Genomic DNA, 22640 nt, shown 5'->3' with positions numbered 1-22640 from the left:
TTCCACTAGCAATCCTGGGGTTTCTCAGACGGCACAGCTATTCCCAGCTAACACACTCTACAAGACAGCATGTTGAATTGCAGAAAAAATGTTTTAATTGTAGAAGAAATGCTATGTTCCTAGGAAAGAAATATCCATATTTCCAAAATAAGTTGTAGAGCCAGATTGGAAAAATTAAACCATAAGATAAATTAAATATATAGGGGAATGTATATCCACAAAAAGGCACTGGGCCCAGACCATTTTGGGAGAATTTGTTCCAATAAAACCAATTCTATCTATTTTATTGAAACCACCCCTAGACATAAAAAGCAAACAAACAAAACCCTCCTAACTTGCTCTGTGAGGCTCAAACACACGTAACAAACGCTACTCGCTGGGTTCTAAGGGCTACATCTGTCTTGCCAAGGTTTACATTGAGATAGCATCTTCTTTTATGCTGAATGTAAATGTTATGAGACCCAATCTACATTTTCCTATTACCACAGTCTTTGGTTCTCTGCAAGCCTCATCTCACTCTAATCTTTTTTTAATTTGGCTCCTCTAGGCATTTCAGTGTACGGTTCTTACCTCAGACCAACTGGACTAGTGAATGTAAATTTTAAAGTTCTTACTAAAACATTAGCAAATCAAATCTAGCATAGAGTAAAAGAATAAAGCATTGTAACTAAATAAAGTTTATTCAAAAACAGGTTAATCATTAGAAAATTATTTCACAGAGTTCACTATATTAATAGATTAAAGAACCATTTGATAGGTGGACACACATATGCACACATACTTGAAAATCTTATATTCTTTTCCGATTTTTTGTGACTATTAGTAAGCTAAGTACAGAAGGAAACTTCCTTAATTGATAAAGAGAATGTATCTGAAACATAAAGCAAATGAGATTCTTGAAGGTAAAAGGTGAGAAAGAACTAAGACTAATCATCACTATTATTCAAAATTATTCTGGAGTTCCTAGATGATGCAATAAGACAAGGAAGTAAATCAAACTTAAACATTATAAAGAAAATAAACAAGGCTTTGCATTGATATCCGTCAGCAAAGTGTCTGGAGGTCCAGTATCTCTGAAGGACAGAAGACTTCATCTATCTGGTATCAAGCAACCACATTTATAACTAAATAAATTGAAGATATTGCCTAGAGTGAATGTGAAACTCACTGAGTTCTATCTTTAAGAATAAAGCCAGCGAGAAAAAAACATAAAAGCATTTTGTCAGGATTTTTTAATTGAACACCTACTATACTGTTCTTAGAACAGCTCTAAGGTAAGTGGCAGTCTTCAGTAGGGTTGTAACCTCCAAATTTAACATTTCTCTTTGGGACCAAGTAGAATCTCCTTATAACACCATTTCTCTATGTGATATAGTTTCCATGAAAACTGGTGAGTCAATGACATTTGCCTGTACCTGCCCTACCTTTTCCAGAGTATTACTATGAGTTTTTTAAAATGTTGGCTATAAATGAAATTTTTAAAAGCTAACTGAATTAAATGCAAACTATTATTTAAAAAACAGTTCCACCCTGGCTGGTGTAGCTCAGTGGATTGAGCATGGGCCTGTGAAGCAAAGGGTCGCCAGTTCGATTCCCAGTTGGGGCACATGCCTAGGTTGCAGGCCAGGTCCCCTGTAGGGGACACATGACAGGCAACCACACATTGATGTTTCTCTCCCACTCTTCCTCCTTCTTGTCCCCTCTCTCTAAAAATAAATAAATAAAAATAAAAAAACAGTTCCTACCCTGGAAATATTCTATCCTAAGGTACAAAGCATAGTTGCTATATATGCTCATCCTCTTAGATTTTAAAACTTGTGGGACCAGGGACTGTATCTATTATATCCTTTTCCATTACAAAGCCCAAAGTAGGCCGAGTCTGGAAAGAGCTCCCTGGTGAGTCAGAGGACGTGATAGAAAGGCGAGAGTGTGTTTCTGAAGAAGAATTAGGAAGCATTCTGGTCGTAGTGAGTGGCATATGAGAAGGCTATGCCAGCAGGAGAGGGTGAAACTGCAGAGCACTCGCTAGAAAGTTGTCAAACACATTTGACTAAACTCAAAGAGCACCAGGCTGAAAAGTAGGGCCTTTTCGATAAAAAATGACAAAAAGCTCTAGTAGGAGTTTAATTTGTAATTCTGATAAAGAGATAAGATAATGGGTAGTTTTAGTTTCATGTAGTTTCAAGGAAGAATCTGGTGAATATCTTTGCAGGATTCTGGGCTAGGAGTGCCTGTGCAAGCTAACTACACAATGGTTCTATTATATAGAACTGGCTCTTAATAAAGATAGAACTGGCTCTATAAAGATAGAAAGAGGGATTGGGGTGGAGTCATTCATGTAAACGCTTAGTTTAGTTCCTACCAGGTATGAAGGATAAAGAAAAAAAATTTCTAGGGAAACCTGACCACAGCCCAGAAATGAAAAAAGGAACATTTCCAAGGAATAAAATGGGTTGAGGGCTCAAAGTAAAAGAGCTAGACATGTTGTTAAAAACAATATCTAAAACTCACTGTCCTTGAGGCGTGATTTGGGAGGGTCTCATATGGACAAAAAGCCCAGAACTATAGCATAAATAAACTTTACCTGGGGTGACTAATATCAATATAATAATACTACTAAAGTGATGAATAATGACACATAACCACATCCTCAAGACTCACCTAATTAGCATTGCCTAATATTACTTAATCACAGAATGCTTTACTATAACAAATTGTTGGTGAAACACCAACCTAGAGTGAATTATCATGCATGCTTGACTAAAAGGGACAGCAGCAAATAAACCTTCTGGGAAATTATCACAACTGAATTCATGTTTGAGAAGAAACATTTAATAAAATCACAAATAAATTCAATAGGAAAACGTTCTTATATTTTAGAGAGGACCAAATATTTAGAAGTGAATGTTATGATGTTTATAACATAGTTTAAAATACTTCACAGAAGCCCTGGTTGGGTGGCTCAGTTGTTGGGGGTGTTGTCCCGTACAACAAAAGGCTGTGAGTTCAATTCCCCGGTCACCGCAAGTGCCTAGGTTACAGGACCCATCCCCCATCAGAACACACACGGGAGGCAATCAATCAATGTTTTTCTCTCTCTCCCTTCCTCTCGGTCTAAAATCAATAGACATATTTTTTAAAAATTAAAAAATACTTCCACAGAAATACATAAATTTGTGAACATTTTTGTTAAATCATTCAACTCCAAAGAAAAGTACATGAAGCAGCAAGCTGGAGCAGAGCCAGGAAGGCCTCAGTGTAGCATGTCAGTTAAACATGCCTGCAAAATCACATTGCCATTCAGACCACAGAGGGCAATGTCATGGGTCAAATTGTGCCCCCCTAAAATTCATATGTATACCTCAGACTGTAGCCCTACTGGGAGACAGGGCTTTTAAAGAGGTAATTAAGGCAAAATGAGATCACATTTTGAGCCCTGATCCAACATGACAAGTGTCCTCAGCGGAAGAGATTAGGTCACACGTGTACACACTCACACAGGGGAAAGCCACTGGGAAGACACAGCAGGAAAGCTGCCGTCTACACCGAAGGAGAGAGGCCTCAGAAGAAACTGAACCTGCTGACACCTTGATCTTGAACTTCCGACTTCCAGAATCTGAGAAATAAGTTTCTGTTGTTTAAGCCACCCAGCCCGTGGTATTTTGTTACGGCAGGCCCAGCAAACAAATGTAGATGTCTTCCCAAATATATTTAAATCAGAAGGCTGTACACAAAGGTCCTTGAGATGCTGCCTAATCTACCCATCATTGTAGGCAAAGCCACCTCTCGACCTTCTGGCGAGAACAAAGTGAGTGCCCGGGAGAATGCCTGACATCCATGGGAGAGAGGGCCCAGAGAATAGGACTCAAAATCTCAATTCTAAATTCTTTACCGCTCAAAACCCATCCATCCACAGTAGTGTTAAAGCCTTGGCTAACAAATTAAAATGAGGGGGGAAAGCGCAAGGCTTTGCTACAGAACACACTCTGCATGAATATTACTTAACTGTATTCAATAAATACACATGAAAACCTAGAAGTCTCAATCATTGTCTCTTCAACCCAGAATTCAGATAAGGTAATGAAAGACATTTTTGTATTTTAAAAATATAAATTAGAAATTTATACTTTACCTCACATGCATGATTCCTTATCTCCTGTTCACCTCTCTATAAAAAATAATAATAATAAGTAGAATTGTTTCCCAAGCAAATTCCTTTTCCAAAAGTTACCCAGAAGTCTTGAAAAAAAGTCAAACGTAGCACACACTAATTACAGATGGTATTGATTTTTATTCCACAAATTACAAAAATAAATCTAGCAAAAAGATTTATACTCACAATTTAGCAATGTTCCTGCAGGTCGCTTTGCACTGTTTCTAATTACTGAGTTATTTTGAATGTAAAGCAGAAGAGTTCGCCCAAAGGCTTGGTTTGAGGTCCTCAGAACAATGGCTCCTTATTGTCCCTCTCCATGACCTGTTCCCACTCTTCCTTTCCGTTGACCTTTCTTGACCACCCGTTCATTCTTGAAAGTCTCTTCTTTCTTCGTGTCACAAACACTGCCCTTCCCTGGTTCTTTCTCAGATGCTTCTCTCTGTTTGGCAAGTTTCTAGTTCAGCAATTTTCAACCGGAGTGCCACGGCACGCTGGCGTGCTGCACAAATTTTTAAAACATGCAATCCCTGACTATTTAGTCAGGGGCACTGACCTCTTTTCCCTTAGATCGTCACATTTTTAAAAATGACAACAGCCAACCCAACAATAGCCAGCCAGTGTAAATGAACCAAAATTATAACTATGCTTTTTCAGATCAGCAAAAAGAAAAATTCTTGGTGTGCTGAATTTTAGTAATTAGTTTATGTGTGCCATGAGATGAAAGAGGTTGAAAATTGTTGTTTGAGTTGATTATCCTAACTGACTGCTTCATACAAGGATTATCCTGGTTAATTTGACCTTTTCTCTTTCATATTCAGTCCCCGATGAAATGTATCCAACTCACGCTTCACTTACTGACTCTCACGCACTCCTATTTCAGCCCTGAAGCCCCCACCTAGACCCAGGCCTATAGTTCCATGTGCCCTTAGATTATAGTCATGTCCAACTTGAATGTTTTCAGACTGTTTAAAAATTGAATTCTCCTTCTCACTTAAGCTACTATTTCCCCTCAGATCTGGCTTCCTTTTCCAGGCACCCTAAAGGGTTCACGGTCAGCCTTCCTCGCCTGGCCCCTGGTGGACTAACACCAAGTTCAGGAGTTTTGACAGAGACTATAGGTCCTCAAAGTCAAATATTTCCTAGATAACCATCCTCAGAAAATGTTTCCCGACCCCCCCTACCTAACAGGTAGCTCTATCCTGACACTTAGTGGGTTGTTTTGAAGCTATTTTTGCATATCTTCCCTTCCCCATTACGCTTCATTAGAATTGAGTCACATCTTATACATTGTTGGTTTTTTAAATCTTTATTTCTAGCAGAGAACCTAGTACACAGTATTTATTCAAGAAATATTGGTGAACTGTTTTGAACTCCCTCTAGAAAAATTTACTCGTTTTTGACCCTTCCTGCTTCATCCCCTAGAATTAGATCTAATCTGCAACTGCTCCCCTCCCCCCAAAAAACAATGCTTGGTTGTTGCAAACAATAGATTGTTTGCAATAATTCCCTCTTTGGTTTCCATACCCTTGGCTAGTCTCCCCCAGTGCTGACTTTGGGGTTGCTCAGGTTACTTGCTTTGGCCAAGGGGATAAGAGCAAATACAATGCAAGTGGACCCTCGAACAGAATGTGGTCACTGGGCTTGCCATCTCTTGCTGCAGTTGGAACCCTGCCACCACTAGATGAACGAGGCAGGCTAGCCCGTTGGATGATGAAAGACACATGGCCCAGATAACCCCTTACGACAGCCAAGAGCCAGATAATGTAGGTGAGGCCATTGAATGCTGACTGACCGCACATACATGAGGAGACTCTATCGTGTGAATTAGCCCAGCCAAGGCCAGCGAACACCCACCCAGATGAGCCTAGGCATCACTGCTGACCCACAAAATCAGGAGCTAAAAAACCATTTTCTTTAAGCCAAGATGTTGTGAGGTTGTGTGTTTGTTTTCACACGACAGCTACCCTCACAGGGTAGCTGTATACAGCATAAACTAGCTGCTACATTCATCTTCTTCATTTTAAATGTTCATAAGATTTGTGCCTTAAACTCAACCCCCTCAGAACAAAAGCAGTGTCTGTCACCATGTTATTCTCTACCCATGCACTATATATATACTAAGATAGCACACCGAGCGGCCCTCTTGTTCCCGGTTTTTATTCAGATATGTAAAACACTTCTGCAAAATCAATCTCCCTAAAATCCTTCTTTCCACCATATCCTGATCCATGATGAATAAGGACACTTTATTCCCTAAGTTCAAAGTCAATGTGATATCCTGAATTCTATTTTTATATCCAAAACATCCATCTTTATCCTCAAACCATTATAAGATAAGCCCCACGAGAAATGAACCATAGAATCACAGATAACATAAACGGACAACTTTCCTTTTACAGACGAGGAAACTGTACGCCCTCTGTCATCCCACCATCGTCCGCGGGAAGCAGGGACTTCACGGGTTTACAGCTGCTGAGGATAGTTGGGTCTGGTTGAACCCTACCTCCACTCACACCTGTGTCTGATTTTGACAATATTTACGTGAGACTTTGGAGTTGATGCTGGAATGAATGTAAGATTTGGGGGCTGTTGGGAGGGAACAGATGCATTGTGCAATCGAGAAGGACAAGAGTTTAGGGGAGTCAGGGGAGGAGTGCTATAAACGGAATGTTTGTGTTCCCTCAGATTCCTAGGTGGAAGCTTCGTGCCAGTGTGATTTAGAAAGTGCACAAATCGGGCCATTCAGATGTCCCAAATCTACGTCTCACATACCCTCGGCCTCCATCCCTCTCTCTCGCCCCCTGTCACACTCTCCCCGTGCTCTGTGAGGTCACAGACAAAGGGCACCCCCTGAAAGCAGAAGGGAGCGCTCACTAGTGCCTGCGCATGCGTGTGCCCTAATCTTGAACTTCCAGCCTCCAGAACTGTGAAGAGATAAATTTCTATTTAAACCACCTGTCTGTGGTATTTTATTATGGCAGCATGAGCTGATTAAGACAATTTGTCAACACCCACCAGCCAAAAATCACTTGCATCTCTACTGATCAAAGTTAATTTTTTTGTCTATGGATAAGAATCACTTATACTGCTATCAGTTTTCTACAACTTACAGAGTCGTAAAATAGCTCAAAGATGATGAAGGGCATGGAAAACACAGAAAATTGCCCTAGACAGGATACCCGGTAATCCTTCCTGACAATTTCAAGCTCTACCGCAAGTTTCCCAGACACACCTATACAGCCTACTATAAGCTAATTGACCTGAAGCTACTCCAGAGAGACCTGCTGTCACCTCTTTTAAGTCTTTTTTTTAATTCAAGCACAGGCCGTTTTGTTTGTTTTCATTACAAGTGCAACCCGAAGCTCCCAGGCCTACACCAGCCTGAAGGAGCATCCAGGAGTCAGTCCTGCCTCCCCCCACCCCCGCCCCATGTCGTCAGAGCACACAGCCTGGCCTCTTGTCCTCTCTAGCAAACTCTGAACCCTCAGGCCCTTTGGTGCTGTACAAGCCCTGCTGTGGACGGTTGGTCTCATCGTGGCTAATTGAGGGCATCAGACCCCCTTTTACCTTGTGGCTCCCTGGACGCCGTGGGTCTCCTCGGCACCGGTGACTCCCACTGTGAAGTTTATTCTGTTCTACTGGTCACCTCACTGACACACAAGAAGGAACAAATGAAAGTGGAAGGCCTGTCATTTACTGAGCTCTGATTATACGCCAGGCTCTCAGGTGCTTTTCACCTTTTTATCTAACCTTATGACATTTTTGTTTCTGCTTGGTACAATAGTTAAAACTAAGGTATACCTCCCCTAAACGAATCTCAAAAACATAAGACCATTCTCCTATGTACCCCAAATTATAACATTTAACAAAATTAATAATTGCTTAATAATATATCATAGCTAGTCCAAATCTAAATTTTCCCAGTTGCCCTAAAAATGTCCTCTCCTGTCAGTCGCTCCAAACCAGGATCCAGTCCTGGACAGTGCAGCTGGCTGTCATACTCCTGTAGGTCTTAATCTGGAAAAACACCCCTTTTTCCTTGACTCCTTGAAGAGGTAGGGCTAGTTGTCCTGTAAAATATCACACTTTCTGGATTTGTCTATTGCTTCCTCATGGTATTTATTTACCTTGTGCGTCTATCTCCTGTCTTTCCTCAAAACTGGAATAGCTGTGGTCTTGGTGCAAGTTAAATATTTTGGGCCAGATGGACGCCACTCGCTGGGAGGCTGAGTGACGATGTGCCGGCCGCCCAGTGAAGCCAGCAGACGTTTACAGAACGTGGGGCTACATCAAGCCTTAAGTTTATTTTGATGAGATAACCTGCAGTCTTGCCCACCAACACACTTCAGAATCCTCAACAAATTAACATTTGGGAGTACTTCCTTTTGAAAACAAACTGCCTGTACTGCAGTGAATTTTCATTAAAAATGGACTTTCAACTCATGGGCTTGCTTGTTTTCCTCCAGGCCAGCAATGGTCACTGCCAACAGTGAGCTGGCTACGGCGCAGCCCAGTGTGACAGGCTGCGTGCCAGGCTCAGTGACAGGCTGCGTGCCAGGCTCGGTCCCTGGTGTGCGTTTTTCCCAGTTTTTCTACCTGTCCTCTCACAGCCAGCCCTCCTTTATCGTCACGGTTGGTGCTTCTCTGAAACTTGTGTGTTTTGTTTTCCCCAGGGAGCCCTAAAGTGAGCACAACAAACTTGGAAAATACTCTGAGACTTGGATCCTTTGTTGCATTTCCAGTCTGAGGATCTCAGGAATTAGCCATTGTGAAATGGATTTGCAAATTTGAATCAAGAAACTGAAATTCGTAATAACATTTACCCTGAGGACACATGGAAAGTTGGCTTTAAGTGCTATCTTGAGTACTTCCTCTTCAGCAATTATCATTCAGGAAGTCGGTAATGAGAATATGATGCTCAGAAAAGTCATCGTAACTACCATTATAGTAACGCTCCCCTTAATGAGCTGCTTGAACCAGAAGTCAAGGGAAGTATTTCTGAACCCCAAAAGACTTGCCGATCTGTACAAGGAAAAGAAGTAACCTTTGGAAGTGAAGTTGGGAAACGTAATCAGATGTATTGATGACAAGTTCATTATCGGTACAAAGCAAGGACAACAGAGATGGGGCAAGGACAGAAAGCCGTGGCAAGTCATTTCCCAAAGTAAATACAAATTTACAAAAGAGAATGAGAATACAAATCCCCAACAACTAAGGGGTGTTTCTGTTGTTCTCACCTGAAATAAGGCCACCCCAACCCCTTACAAAAGCAGGTGTGTGCTGCTGATCCACATAAACATATTTATTTATACTAAAAAAATCTTTCTTAGAAGAGGCAATACATTTATTTTACAAACTTATAGGGCAGATAAACAAGTGATATTCTAGGAAGGCAGATTTGTTTTGGCGAAATACATACAATATAAATTTTTCAGCTTAAAACCGTACAGCTGTGATACTAAGTACATTCAGTGTCGTGCAGCCATCACCACCAGTCACATCCAAAACCTTCTCATCACCCCAGACCGAAACTCAAACACATGACACAGTAACTCCTCACCCCTCCTTCTCCCAGCCCCTGGTAACCACATACCACTTTCTGTCTGTACGATTTTAACTACCACTCTCAGTCCCTCATACAAGCAGAATCATAAATGGCTGTCCTTTTGCATCTGGCTTATTTCACTTAACATAATGTCTTTGAGTTTCATCTGTGATGTAGCAAATGTCAGAATTTTATTCCTTTTTAAAGCTGAATAACATTTCATTTCATATACATCACATGTCATTTATCCATTCATCCACAAATGGACATTTGGGTCGCGTCCATCCCTGACTCTTAGGCACATGCTACTATGAACGTGGATGCGCAAATACCTGTTTGAGCCCTGTTCTTGGTTATTTGGGGCATGTATATAGAAGTGGAATTGCTGGATTATGTAGTAGTTTTTATATTTCATTTTTCGAGAAATTGCCATCCTGTTTTCCTCAGCTACTGCACTATTTTACACTCCCACAAGCAACGCACAAGGGTTCCACTTTCTCCACATCCTTGTCAACACCGATTATGTCCAGCTTTTTGGTCATGGCTGCTCCAACAGGTATGGAGGAAGAATTTTTAATGGCTAGGTCTGCACTACAGTGGGACGAGCCATCCCGGGACGCAGGGGCTGGTGGATGCGCTCTAGCAAAGACCAGACAGACTGACATGTTTGCCAGGGCAGACTGTGCACTGTCCAAGTGTGTCTGATCGCAGGGCAGGTAGGGGCTGAAACCCAGCCCCTGCTCACACACACCCTGCACACTCCAAAGTACAAACCCGGGTGTACAGCCACCCTTCAGGGAGGAAGCAATGACATTTAGTTCCCTAAAAGCTTTCCAGGCCATGTGCTCCAAGGGGCGCCTTTTCTTCCTTCCTTCCTTCCTTCCTTCCTTCCTTCCTTCCTTCCTTCCTTCCTCTTTCTCTCTCTCTGTCTCTCTCTCTCTTTTTCTTTCTTTCTTTTTAATGCAAATCAAGGCATTTATGAAAGCTACTGGTTATCCTGGCTGGCTGACTCTTCATCATGGGGTTGTAGCTAGAACAGGTTAATGATACCTCATCCACTTGGACCAGATGACTATTAAGGCTCCTTTCAATGGTGATACCCCACGGACCTCTGTCGGTTTTACAAAATGCCCCGCCCCCCGGTGCTCTGACACTCCGTGCGCTGACAGTGGAGTTCACCTTCTCCCATCTTGAACCTAGGATCTGTCTGACGATAGAATTCTGCAGAAAGGACACTGGACCAGTTTCCAGGCCCTCACCTTAAGAAACTGGCAGCTCCCACTTCCTGTCACTTGGAACACCCTCTTGGAACCCAGCCCCCCCCACCCAAGGGAAGCCTAAACCACTTTGTAGAGAGACACACATGGTGAAAAACTAACACTCATCACCAAGTAAGTGAACTATCTTGGAAGCAGAGCCTCCAGCCCCAGCAGAGATGAGCTGTCCCAGCCGAGACCCACCCAAATTGCAGACTGATGAGTAAAGTAAACGACTGTAGTGTTTTTAGGCCACTACTGTTGTAGGGTGATTTTCTCTAGCTACAGTCGATAACCGAAACAGTCCATGACATAAAGTGACCAGTTCCCCAAGGGCACATTTCCAAGACAGGCCTCACACCAGCAGACCTCCAAGGCAGGGCCATCTCTAAGGAGCCCTCAATTTTTCTTCACATGTCACTGGCAATGGCCTTTGTCCCTCATCTCCTCTCCCAGTCCCCCATTTAGGATAAAATAAATCTCTCATATAAGGGTGCTGAGTCCCACCTTCTGCACCCGCCTCTGCACCCTCATTGCTTGGATTTCTTGGGGAATCATAGGTTTCTCTGAGCCACACACTGGACCCCTCTATGGACTCTCCCCGCTTGTGCTTTGCCCTGGTCTAGTATTATGCAGCTTTGGGGGGCTGGCTTCAAGGGACAAGGTAGAGGTAAAATGTACTTGATCCAGTAAACTTCTGTCCACGCTGGCTCTTTAACTTGCTCTGAGCTTAAGATAACTCACACAAACCAAGCAAGGGAGTAGGGGCCGCAGAGAAGAAGCCATGCCGGGGCCCTGGCTGTCTGCAGTGGCTCCCCACAGATCAAACCTGCTGCATTTCCTAGGACAGGACTGGGTTTCTCTCCAAGGCCTTCCCCAGTTCTCACGCTTGTCGCTTGTCGGTTAAACTATCCTCCTACAGGGATTACCACCCCCTCCCGCCCCAACTTCATTTCAGGAAGGAAATAGTTAAAACAAGACTCCTGCCCTTCAGGGCCTGGGAGGGGGCGGTGGCAGCTTTGTGCTTTATAGTGGTTGACTCTAAGGAAGGCTGGAAGCTTAGGACATTCTTGCTGTCCTAGAGTGGAGGAGGTCTGGGAGATCTCGGAGGAGAAGGGAAGAACAGGCAGGCGGGGGGCGTGAGTTCCTCCAGGGTTTTCTTTTACTCGTTAGCCCTTGCACGCGCGCGCACGCGCGCGCGCGCACACACACACACACACACACACACACACACACACACAAGTCATCCCTGTGGGCTGGCGACTGTGGACTGGACGTGGAGAGGCTCCATCCATCCCAGCTGGTGGCCGGAGGCTGGCTGCGCAGGCTGGCTGCTGGGGAGACCTCCCCACCGAATTGGTTCCCAGGAAGTTTTGCGGAGTAGATGCAACAGTGCAGCCGGGGCCGCCGCTGCGCAAGAGCCTGGGACCTACGCCACCCACTCTCGCCGACTCCGCTCCCTCTTGTCCAGGCGTCCAGGCACCGTGCGCGGACCAGGCAGCAGTCTGCGCCCGTCTAGCTCCACGGTGGGTGCAACTCTTTCCTCTCGGGGCCAGGCAGGGCTGGGGGAAAGGCCTCCTGACCCCCTGGCTGGGAGAGGGAGCCGGCATCGTTTTCGCCCGTGGCTCTGCGCCTTGGGCAACCCTCCACACATGGGCTGGCACCCACCTGCCCAGGGGCGTGTGGCGACCCGGGGGGCCTTCCTAGAAGAGGTGCACTCTGGAAACACCTGGGCTTTGGGGTCTGTTTCAGAGCCCCTCAGCCTCCCCAGGCGGGATTCAGATTTTCAGTTAAAGAAGATATACAGTTCTCCCTGAGTATGTCTTTTCCCCAGGCGTGCAAGAACTTTGAGGAACTTCACGCCCGTCGCAGGCTCCAAAGCCTAACTTGTGAAGTGCGTGTCCCACAGCCTTTTCTTACTCTCCACCTTCTCCTCCCTGCACACCCGCGGTTACCAAGGGTAGCCACGGGCACTCGGTGTAAGGGACAGATGTTTTGGAAACCCCCCAGTGCAGCTTGTTTGGAAACCTGCTTGTGGGTGTCTGGGCGTTTGGTTCTATGCTGTCCTTTAAAGGACACTTGTTGCCTTCCACTTGCAGAAAACTAGGGCTGTTTCTAGATTATCAGCTTCTGTTTACACCATCCTAATGGTGCTCCCCGATGGAGTTGGTGACTGAGGGGGTTGGATAAGTCAGACTTTGTCAGTAAGGCAAGTTGCGGATTTATTACCCAGCGAGCAAAACCCACAGAAAACTTGCAAAGAGTGCCTAGTTTTCTGTTTCGCCTCTTGTAGATGCTTATGACTTCCTCTGCCCCCTTCCCATGCCTTCTGTTTTAAGTGTTAACTGAGAAACACCTTGACAATCATTTCAGGTAAACTAAGTGCTCAAAATTCAGGCCATTTGGGTAAAGCCAGAATTTCCAAATTATTGTACTAATTACAGGTAGGCGTTGATCTTAGGAATCAAAGATGTTAAATGGTTAATGTGTAAGCATTAGGATTCATTCCTCTTCCTTAATAACAGCTTTTGAACTTCAGCAAATTCTTATACGCCAAGTAGAACATCGAATCTGTAAACCATGAGGTCTGAACCTGAGATACTTCTCTAGAGCCGTGACTAATTGTTCCAAGCACAGCATGGCTTAGACCCATGGAAATGAGCTACAGGCTCGTCCTGGGAGGAGCATGCATTTGAAGAGGCTTCTTTTGTGTGGGTTTGTATTTTTCACCCAATGTATGGTATTCATGTGCCTTTGCCACATACCCTTTACCTCTGCAGCCTAACATGTGTAGAGAGCTGATGAAGATGTCATCAGAAATTATTTCTGTAGTGTCATTGTTGGCAGGGGAAAGAACACGGCTTTAATGATCACTAGCTCACATTTTGTTAAGAACCCACAGCCTTGGCCTCCTTAGCTCCTGCCGTAAATAGCTGACTGAGCAAGCCAACAATCCAATGTTCAAAGACTAAAGCTGTTCATTTCATGGGTGGCGGGATACCCTCATGGCCAGGTTAGTTCACCAAATATCCTTCCAACGGACTCTGAGAGGCAAAGAGACATTCCATTTCTGGAAGAAGCCTTCCCTCTCTTAGTTGTAATACAGCTATTGCTGAGGATTCCATTCCGATTGGGAAACTGCGAGGCTTTGGTCATTAAACAGCCCAAGATACATTGAAGTATTTTTCTTCTCTCATCTCTGATCTGGAAAGGAGGATGACAGTATGATGAGTTCTCAGAATCCTGGTCTCCACTGCCAAATGGAAATAGTGTCTCTCAATATTCGGTCACATATTCACTCCAAACTGTAAGAAGCCAGAACAAAACTGCAGACTACTTACAAGTCCAAGTAGATCTGATATGTACACAGTATGCCCCTAGCTTAGAAAATGGATGTTTTGATCATTTATTTTTATAATATCCAGCTGAGTCAAGTCCTAGAAGCAAAGTAAAGTGAAGTATTATATCTGTATTGTATCTGTAAAGTGAAGTATTTCATGCTGCTTCCTGGCCATGAAAACTTGACTAAACTTTCTAGAGACTCAGTCTCCTTATGAGTAAAAGGTGGATAGTGCCCCTGCCGACCTGCAGTTGTCAAGTTGAAGTCAGGTGGCAAATACATGCCTAACAGAATGTATTACTACTATAAATAAAATGTTATTATTTCCGGTTCCTAGGGAATAATAAGGTTTGTACTTTTCATCCAACGTGTGGTATTCATATGCCTTTGCCAAGTACCCCTTCCCTCCTCTCAGGAGAAGGCCCAAGTATGTAGTGTCTGCACTTTAGACCTACCATACAAACTGAACAAATCTTATTTCATCAACATATTGAGTAAAGCTAAGGTTTACTGATAGCTATCAAAGATAACTCAAAATTCCTGAAAGTGCTATCTTATTTCACCCACATATTGAGTAAACCTAAGTTTTATTGATAACTGGCAAAGATAACTGTCCAAATCCCTAAAACTGGTTAATGCCAACCATGAATAGATTAAGAATAAAGACACAATTTTTAAAAATTCCATTATATGTCATGGACACACACATCACTGCATAAATGAGCTTACTTCATTTAAAGAGTCATAAAAACTCACAAAAAGAAAATACAAAACTACTTAAATGTGAGGAGCTACCAACCCCACTCGATTTCCCAACATCTCGTTTTTAAGGGTTAAAGTAGAAACCTAGATTTCCTAGGCAAGAAAGACCACCCGCTCTCTGCCAGAGGCTAAGACAAGAAAGCAACACACAAACGGAAGCTTCACTAAAACATTTTAGGCACTAAGAAAAGCATGAGAAGGAGAGGCAGTGTAGTTCAGTGGTTAAGAGCTGAGGCTCGCAGTCGGATTAACTTGCCTTAGAATCCCAGCGCTGCTACCCAGGCCTGTGCCTTTGACGGGCACCCTGATGTTGCTGAGCCTTTGTTTCTCTGTCTTCATAATGGACCTGTGCCTGCTTCACAGTGCTGGCCGTGGTCTAGATCAGAGGGCATCGTGCATGTGTAGTGCTTGTCACTGTGACGAGGCACGGGTTCCCTAGAAAACCAAACAGTGTGCCTGGCTGGGGAAGGTCCATTAGTCCTGGTTTCACTCATTGGCAAATAATTATGATAATAATTTCTGAAGAATGGAAAAGCCAGAAACTCCTGTCAGAATATGTAGGTCATACACATAAATCATCAAGGTGTTTAATAAAATAAATATTTTGTCTTTATCAGTTATGTCATGTTTAATTAAAACTAAAATTGTGAGCCCTGGCTGGTGTGGCTCAGTGGATTGAGCACCGGCCTGCGAACCAAAGGGTGGCCAGTTGGATTCCCAGTCAGGGCACATGTCTGGGTTGCAGGCCAGGCCCCCAGTAGGGGGCGCACAAGAGGCAACCACACATTGATGTTTCTCTTTCTTCCCTTCCTCCCTCTCTAAAAATAAATGAATAAAATCTTTAACAAAAAAAAAATTGTTATGTGTATTGATGGTGTTGACCAGAGTTCTGATATTTAACATTTTGTGACACTTTAAATGGCTAACTATGCTGCATTTTATTCCCATGTTCACAGTTTACCATGTGTAAAACAGCACACTTTTTGGAATACTGGATTCTTAGTTATAGAATTGGTAATTTTATGCTGTAACACTATGTAACTTAGTCAGCATAGAATACCTCTTCTCTTCCACTAATAAAATTTATCCCAATGCTTGAAGATTTTTTTAATTCATGATCTCATCAGCGTAGGTATAGTGAATAGAAAACAGAAATACTTCTAGATCTACTTCTAAAACAAAAAGTTGACACATCCTCATGCATTTTATAATCTAGATATAAGGATAACAGTGGACAGAGATGAGAGATGAGAGAGAGATGAGAGAGAGATGGAGAGACAACTTGCCCTCACAGAGCTTTGGTCTCTTCTGGTTTGTTCTGGTTTGTTCTGCTTTGGTGAGCTGACACAGACACAGATGTAGATACACAAAAATCCACCAACTTTGATGAGTATTTCTAAGTGCACGCTCATATGACAGCTGTCACAGCACAGTCTAACAAAACTGTTTCAAATAAAGTTAAAGACAACTAAGTGCAACTAGAGCCATTGTATGGAAGAAAACCAAATGAACTTTTGGCCAACCCAGTATCTTACCGTTGCCCAACACCTGCTTTTTGACTACAGCAATGAATAATCATTGACTACAATCTTACTGGCAGCTGAATTCTGTAACCAAATTTATTTTTTCTCCTTTTTTTTAGGTGGAAAAACAGTGAGTTTGTGGAAGCAGCACAATAAGAGGCATTTCCTCGAATCTGCATCAGGATGGAAAGGTTTTGCTTCAGGGTGTCCTTTTGGGTGGCGCTGGTCGGGTGTGTGATCAGTGATAATCCCGAGAGCTACAACACAAATCTAAGCACTCACGTCGAAGATTTTACCACTTTCCCTGGGACAGAGCTCAGCTTCCCGGTTACCACTCATCGGCCCTCTAAGCTGGCCCTACCCAGCAATGGCTCGATGCACAGCTACTGCCCACAGCAGACGAAGATTACTTCGGCATTCAAGTACATCAACACCGTGATATCTTGTACTATTTTCATCGTGGGAATGGTGGGGAATGCAACTCTGCTCAGGATCATTTACCAGAACAAGTGTATGAGGAACGGCCCCAACGCGCTGATAGCCAGCCTTGCCCTCGGAGACCTTATCTATGTGGTCATTGATCTCCCCATCAATGTATTTAAGGTAGGAAGTCACCACAAATACTATTTGCAAGTTTGAACCTGTGCTTTGATTCCACAGTAAGAGAGTTGCAGCAGACTTTTCTGACCTGAATTTTATAGTCTGTTTCTCACTGAAAGCAGTTTCTGCTGTCTTACAGCTAGTGGCATTTGAAATTTTTATTACTTGTTAAATGTTGCACTTCTTTTCTAACTTAATTGTTAACCAAATAGTATTTAGGGAATGACTCTTCAAAGGTGTCTTTCTTGCATGGATTCTCATGCCATCCCTAAGCTTGCTGAGCAGCTGGGCGGTCTCGGGGTGATCACTTGATTTTTCTGGCACTCGATTTTCAGAGTGAGATCTACTGAGCCCCGAAAGTACTTAAAATAAGTGCATTCAGTTGCAGTTACCTGCAACTGCATGATGCTGTTCAGAAGCCTGATATCCACAGTGTGGCTTGAAAGGAAGAGCAACTATTTCATTTTGGCGGCCTGGATTGGTGGGTGGAGCCACAGCACCTGCTGGCTTTCCCAGGCACCTGGGCGCCTGAGAGATAAGAGGCCCACGTGACAGCTAGCCACGGTGGACCTCAGTGAGCAGAATCACCAAAACCATTCAGGGCAGGCATCTGGGCACTGTTGCTGCCTCCACTACTCCAGTTTACATTTAGAGAGTATCCACTGTGTGTCGTCCCCCCATGCACCCCCACGTCAAGCTGGGCAATAGGGTCCAAAAGGGCAAATTAGACAAAGGTAGTGCCTGAGTGGGAGAGGGAGACCACAAACCCACTGTCACTGTGGTTACCTTGCTTCCAGAGCTATTTAGCACCAAAACAAACTAGAGTAGAGCCCGAAGGAACTGGTTGGTCCATATTTGGTCTTGTGATTGTGAGGGGAAACTGCTGCAAGAATTCAAGTGAACCAAAATTCAAATAAAACCATGATCTACGCCAGATATTACAGCATATCTCTATTCTAAGCCCAGGAAAAGCACTTTCCTTGGCCTTGAGTTCTTCTTCTATGTACTATCCATACAAATGAAACTATTCTTCACAATCATATTTTGAAATAGGACTTTATATGGTAAGTGTTGTCAGTTGAAGACATAACTCTAAGTAGTTGGTAGCCTTTTGGTTTCCAACAGATACACTTGAACAGTAGCAAAATACCCTAGTACACCAGAAAAATCAGTGGTCAAATAATAAAGATGTAAGCAATGATTCCAATTTTCAAAACTACAAATAAAAAAACATTGCAAATTATCCAGTACACTGTAAAAGTGGGGGAATTAGACAACAAATAATTTTTTTAGAAGTCATATACTATCTCTTTCCACAGAACAGCATCAATACATGCTTTCTATTTGAAATTAAAATGAGATTTTAGAACCAAACGATGAGGCAAAATGAAAATGTGTAATTAATTTAAAATATTTAACATATACTACAGAACTTCATTTTTTCTGTTAACAGGTAATTTTCTCTTTATGAAGTATTATGTGTATTCAATGCCTGACTTTCTCGTGACTTCGATCTTTAATAATAGATTTGAAAATGTTGTTATGACACACTCAAAATTTGACTTCCCTGCAGTCACTGTGGGGAATTAAACATTGACTATGCATGCTTCAACACCAGTTAACCAACCCATCATGGCTCAGGAGAGTAATTAACCATATTTGAATTAATAGCCCCCATTTGAAGATATGCAAAGCAGCTTCTTGGCAAATCACTATCTGCAACTGTGGGGAGGGGACTTGCATGTCACTTTTAGGTGCCACCTGCCAATTATAGAACCAAACTTCATTTCTACTGCACAGCCAAATTTTGAAGTCATAGCATCTGGACTATCTCCAAATTTGTTGAATATCTCAAAAGAAAAAAAACCTTCATTTAAAAAAAACCTTTATTTTAAATCCATATAGTAATAGATAAAAAAATAACACATTCTTATTTGACTATGTGGTTCTTACCTCCTGGAAATCCAACACAGTCAGCTTCTGTATCCATAGGTTCTGCCTAGGCAGATTCAACTGACTACAAATAGAAAATATTTAGAAAAAAAGTTATATCGTTGCTGGCATGACTGTGTGGTTAGGTGTGCAATGGTCATGTCTATACTGAACATGTTAGGCTTTTTCTTCTTGCCATTATTCCCTGGGACACAATATGGCATAATGGCTATTTACCTGCATCTACATTGTGCTAGGTGTTATAAGTGACCTAGATGTGACTCCAAGTGCACGGGAAGATGTGCAAATACTGTGCCATTTTAAATAAGGGGCTTGAGCACCCAAAGATTTAATTATTTGCAGGTGTCCTAGAACCAATCCCCCATGGATACCAAGGGGTGACTGTACTGTGATGCCTACTGTAGTTTTCAATAATATGGACAGTGTGGCTGTGGTATTTCTATATCACAGGTGTACATCTGCGTAATTCCTGTTTTTCGAAAACTTATGTAACAAGTCACCTAACCAATATTACTTTTAGAAAGTAAACCTTTTGGTTTCAACGAAAACTACTCTTTAGTCATTTCTATCTTATCCCAGAAGAAAAGAGAAAAAAATGGAGGGAACCCTCACTGGTGTAGCTCAGTGGATTGAGCACGGGCTGTGAACCAAAGAGTCGCTGGTTCAATTCCCAGGCAGGGCACATGCCTGGGTTGCGGGCCAGCTCCCCACTGTGGGGCGTGTGGGAGGCAGCCACACAATGATGTTTCTCTCCCTCTTTTTCTTCCTCCCTCCCCCCTCTCTCTAAAAATAAATAAAGAAAACCTTAAAATTTTTTTCAAAAAAAAAAGAATTGGAGGAAGCTAAAAGGGCGCCCAGTGTTTGGGGGCTACTCCTACTTCTCAAGTCCTCCTCCCTAGGTTAGGAGGTGGCGCTGTTTCTCTGACTTTGGTCCAGGGTCATCAAGAGACATGCTTCCCAGCACCGTGGGCACCAGGCCCTCATGCCTTTCCCCCACAGCCGCCTCCTTCCGTGAGACTCTGACGCTTTGGGGTCTCACATCCCAGGCCTGTGATTCCTCTCAAACTATGTCAAGCTCCCTCTTTACTTCAGGGCAAAGTAGCAGCTGCCCATCTCATTTTACTATTATGTTTAGGTATCTATGAAGTGAAAATAACGTGCAAACTTGGAGAACATGCTATTAAAAGGATGGATGGAGCTTCTTTATCACCCCCGCCATTAGAAGAATTAGCTTGAAAAAAGATGGGAAAGTATCTGCCATGCTCTCCAAAGAATGATGAGTTTTCACGCCACACAGGTCGTTGTGTTTAACAATTCTATCAATTGCCTGTATACTCAGTCGTAAGGTCTCCAAGCAGAGAACGCGACGTTGGATCCCAGCAGAGGCAGCATGAGTGGGAGGGGACAGTGGAGGGCTGCGTCTTTGGCCAAGGTAGACTCGCTGACTGGACTGCAGTGGTGTTACAAGTGATAAAGCGTTCCTCCTATTCGCATTTTCTTCCCCTTCTCTCAGAAAGAAATTGTACCGAAAGTGTTTCGTATATGAATGCGACATGAAACACAACTGACAAGCAAAGCCGCGGGGCTGTTTCTGGTCTGTTATTATCTCATTCAGGGGGTACAGGGCAGCTCTGGAGGTTCTGCGGACATGGAAGAAGGGATCACTCCACACAATTCCAGAAATTTCCAAAAGATCTCAATGTCTTCAGGGTTTCTTCCCTCTACTCTATATTGCACTTTGCGTCTACTTACTGAGTGTCCCTCTGCCCACAAACACCTAGGAACTCCCATGGTGAGCGGCCAAGGCCTTCCTCACTCTGGACATACTTCAACTACTTCTTAACTACTTCCCAGAGTGCAGGCTCGGCTCTCGTGGAACGCCATCACTTCCCGGAAGTACAATGCTGTGCCTTAAGCAACGTTCCCAGGGAGGCTGGATGCAGCCGCTGAATTGCTGCTGCTGAGACATGCACAGACCCTGCATTGAGTTAGGTCTGGAGTTACACATGCTGCATTGAGAAAAATAGAAACCAAAAAATGGAAAGAAGCCCCTCTGGCCCTTGCTTAAGCTCACACGTGCCCAGACACACTACTTTAAGTGGGGACAAAATCAGACGTCTTGTGATAAAATGTCAAGCAGAAGGAGCCTAAGAAAGGAAATGAATGCCAGTTACCTTCCTGGTTTTCATGCATAAAAGGGCCTTGCAAATGGCAATATGGAAGAAAACCTGTCACTAAGTTTATTGAAGAAATACTCTAATTTTTAATGGTTCAAAAAATAATATCACCAATTTCAAGAGAAGACTGAAAAGAACAAGAGGGAGGAAGGGACACGAGTTAGCAGCCCTTTTCAAATACCCACACTTACAATCCAAACAGATGATGGACTCAACTGGTCAAGAAATTACATTATCTGATATCCTAATTTTTTAAAATTTATTTTTAGACAGACGGGACAGGAAGGAGAAAGAGTGGGAGAGAAACATCAATGTGTGGTTGCGTCTCACGTGTCCCTTAATGGGGACCTGGCCTGCAACCCAGGCCTGTGCCCTGACTGGGAATCGAACTGGCGACCCTTTGCTTCACAGGCCCGTGCTCAATCCACTGAGCTACACCAGCCAAGGCTGATATCCTAAATTTTTAAGAAATGCAAAAACTTAGCCTGGTAAATTAATCTACATATAAAATATATGCATTCATTACCAAGCAATGAAAACATTGTGTCTGTTTTTAGGGACCAAAAATAACCCCCAATTACTTAATGACAATATAGAAGTATAGAACTTAATAACTGTATTCTTTAATGATTCATAGGATTTTGTTTATGTCATCGAGCGTTGTCCCCAGGGTGTCAGGTTATAATTCTGAATAGAGTAGAGCCCTAGAAGTGATGTTTGTGCGTGGATGGGCCGGAGCTGGGTACCATGTGCTTTCCTGTAACAGCTCCTCCATACATGCACGCAGATACTGGGCCTAGTAACAAAAACAGGAATGTGGGGAAATACATGTGAGAGAAGTAGAGTGGAGGAGACTAAATGATGGCCATGGGAAGAAGGGGGACGTTGAGTCTGATGACTTGACGTAGGACTCTGATGTGCATAGCGGGGAGTTGGAACTGGTGACATCGGAGATAGCACTGTGGGTGAACAACGTCTTCATTGGACATGTGGGGTGCAGCAGGTCTGGGGAAACAAGCTAAACAGCCAGTGAGAGCATTCAGTCATGGCTGTTGATTACTAGTTGGGTCCACTCTAAGCAATCACCTGTTGTTGAGGACAACAGTGAAAAATAAACAAATCCAATTTTTGCCTAAAATGATCGGGAATATTCTGCAGTGGAAAGTCAAGGTTCCCAGTATGTTGCCCTGGCCAGACCAACACATGGGAAATACAAGGAATGCAGAAACCCCAGATGTTCACGCAGAGCAGTTACACCACTAGGGGTCCATCTTGTCGGGGCAGCCATGCAAAAGCTGCTTCTCCACACCTCAAGGGAATTCACATCT

General features: G+C 43.2%; 1 protein-coding gene and 1 long non-coding RNA gene across 2 annotated transcripts in view; one reads left to right on the top strand and one right to left on the bottom strand.

The window, feature by feature from the left end:
- LOC118995416 (uncharacterized) overlaps positions 1–22640 on the bottom strand; it is a 118575-nt gene that overhangs the window by 14062 nt on the left and 81873 nt on the right. The window lies entirely within an intron of this gene.
- The window catches only part of EDNRA (endothelin receptor type A), a 52688-nt gene continuing 42231 nt past the window's right edge, over positions 12184–22640 (top strand). The window contains exons 1-2 of the mRNA XM_037058435.1: positions 12184–12483; positions 16702–17185. Coding sequence (XP_036914330.1) covers positions 16766–17185 — 420 coding nt within the window. The 5' untranslated portion in view covers positions 12184–12483; positions 16702–16765. The remainder of the gene's footprint in view (positions 12484–16701; positions 17186–22640) is intronic.

The sequence above is a fragment of the Sturnira hondurensis genome, unplaced genomic scaffold, assembly GCF_014824575.4.
Source record: "Sturnira hondurensis isolate 20B ecotype Veracruz unplaced genomic scaffold, ASM1482457v3 Scaffold0010128, whole genome shotgun sequence".
Lineage (NCBI taxonomy): Eukaryota > Metazoa > Chordata > Mammalia > Chiroptera > Phyllostomidae > Sturnira > Sturnira hondurensis.
The sequence above is the reverse complement of the archived record's forward strand: the minus strand, read 5'-3'. Positions and strand labels throughout refer to the sequence as shown.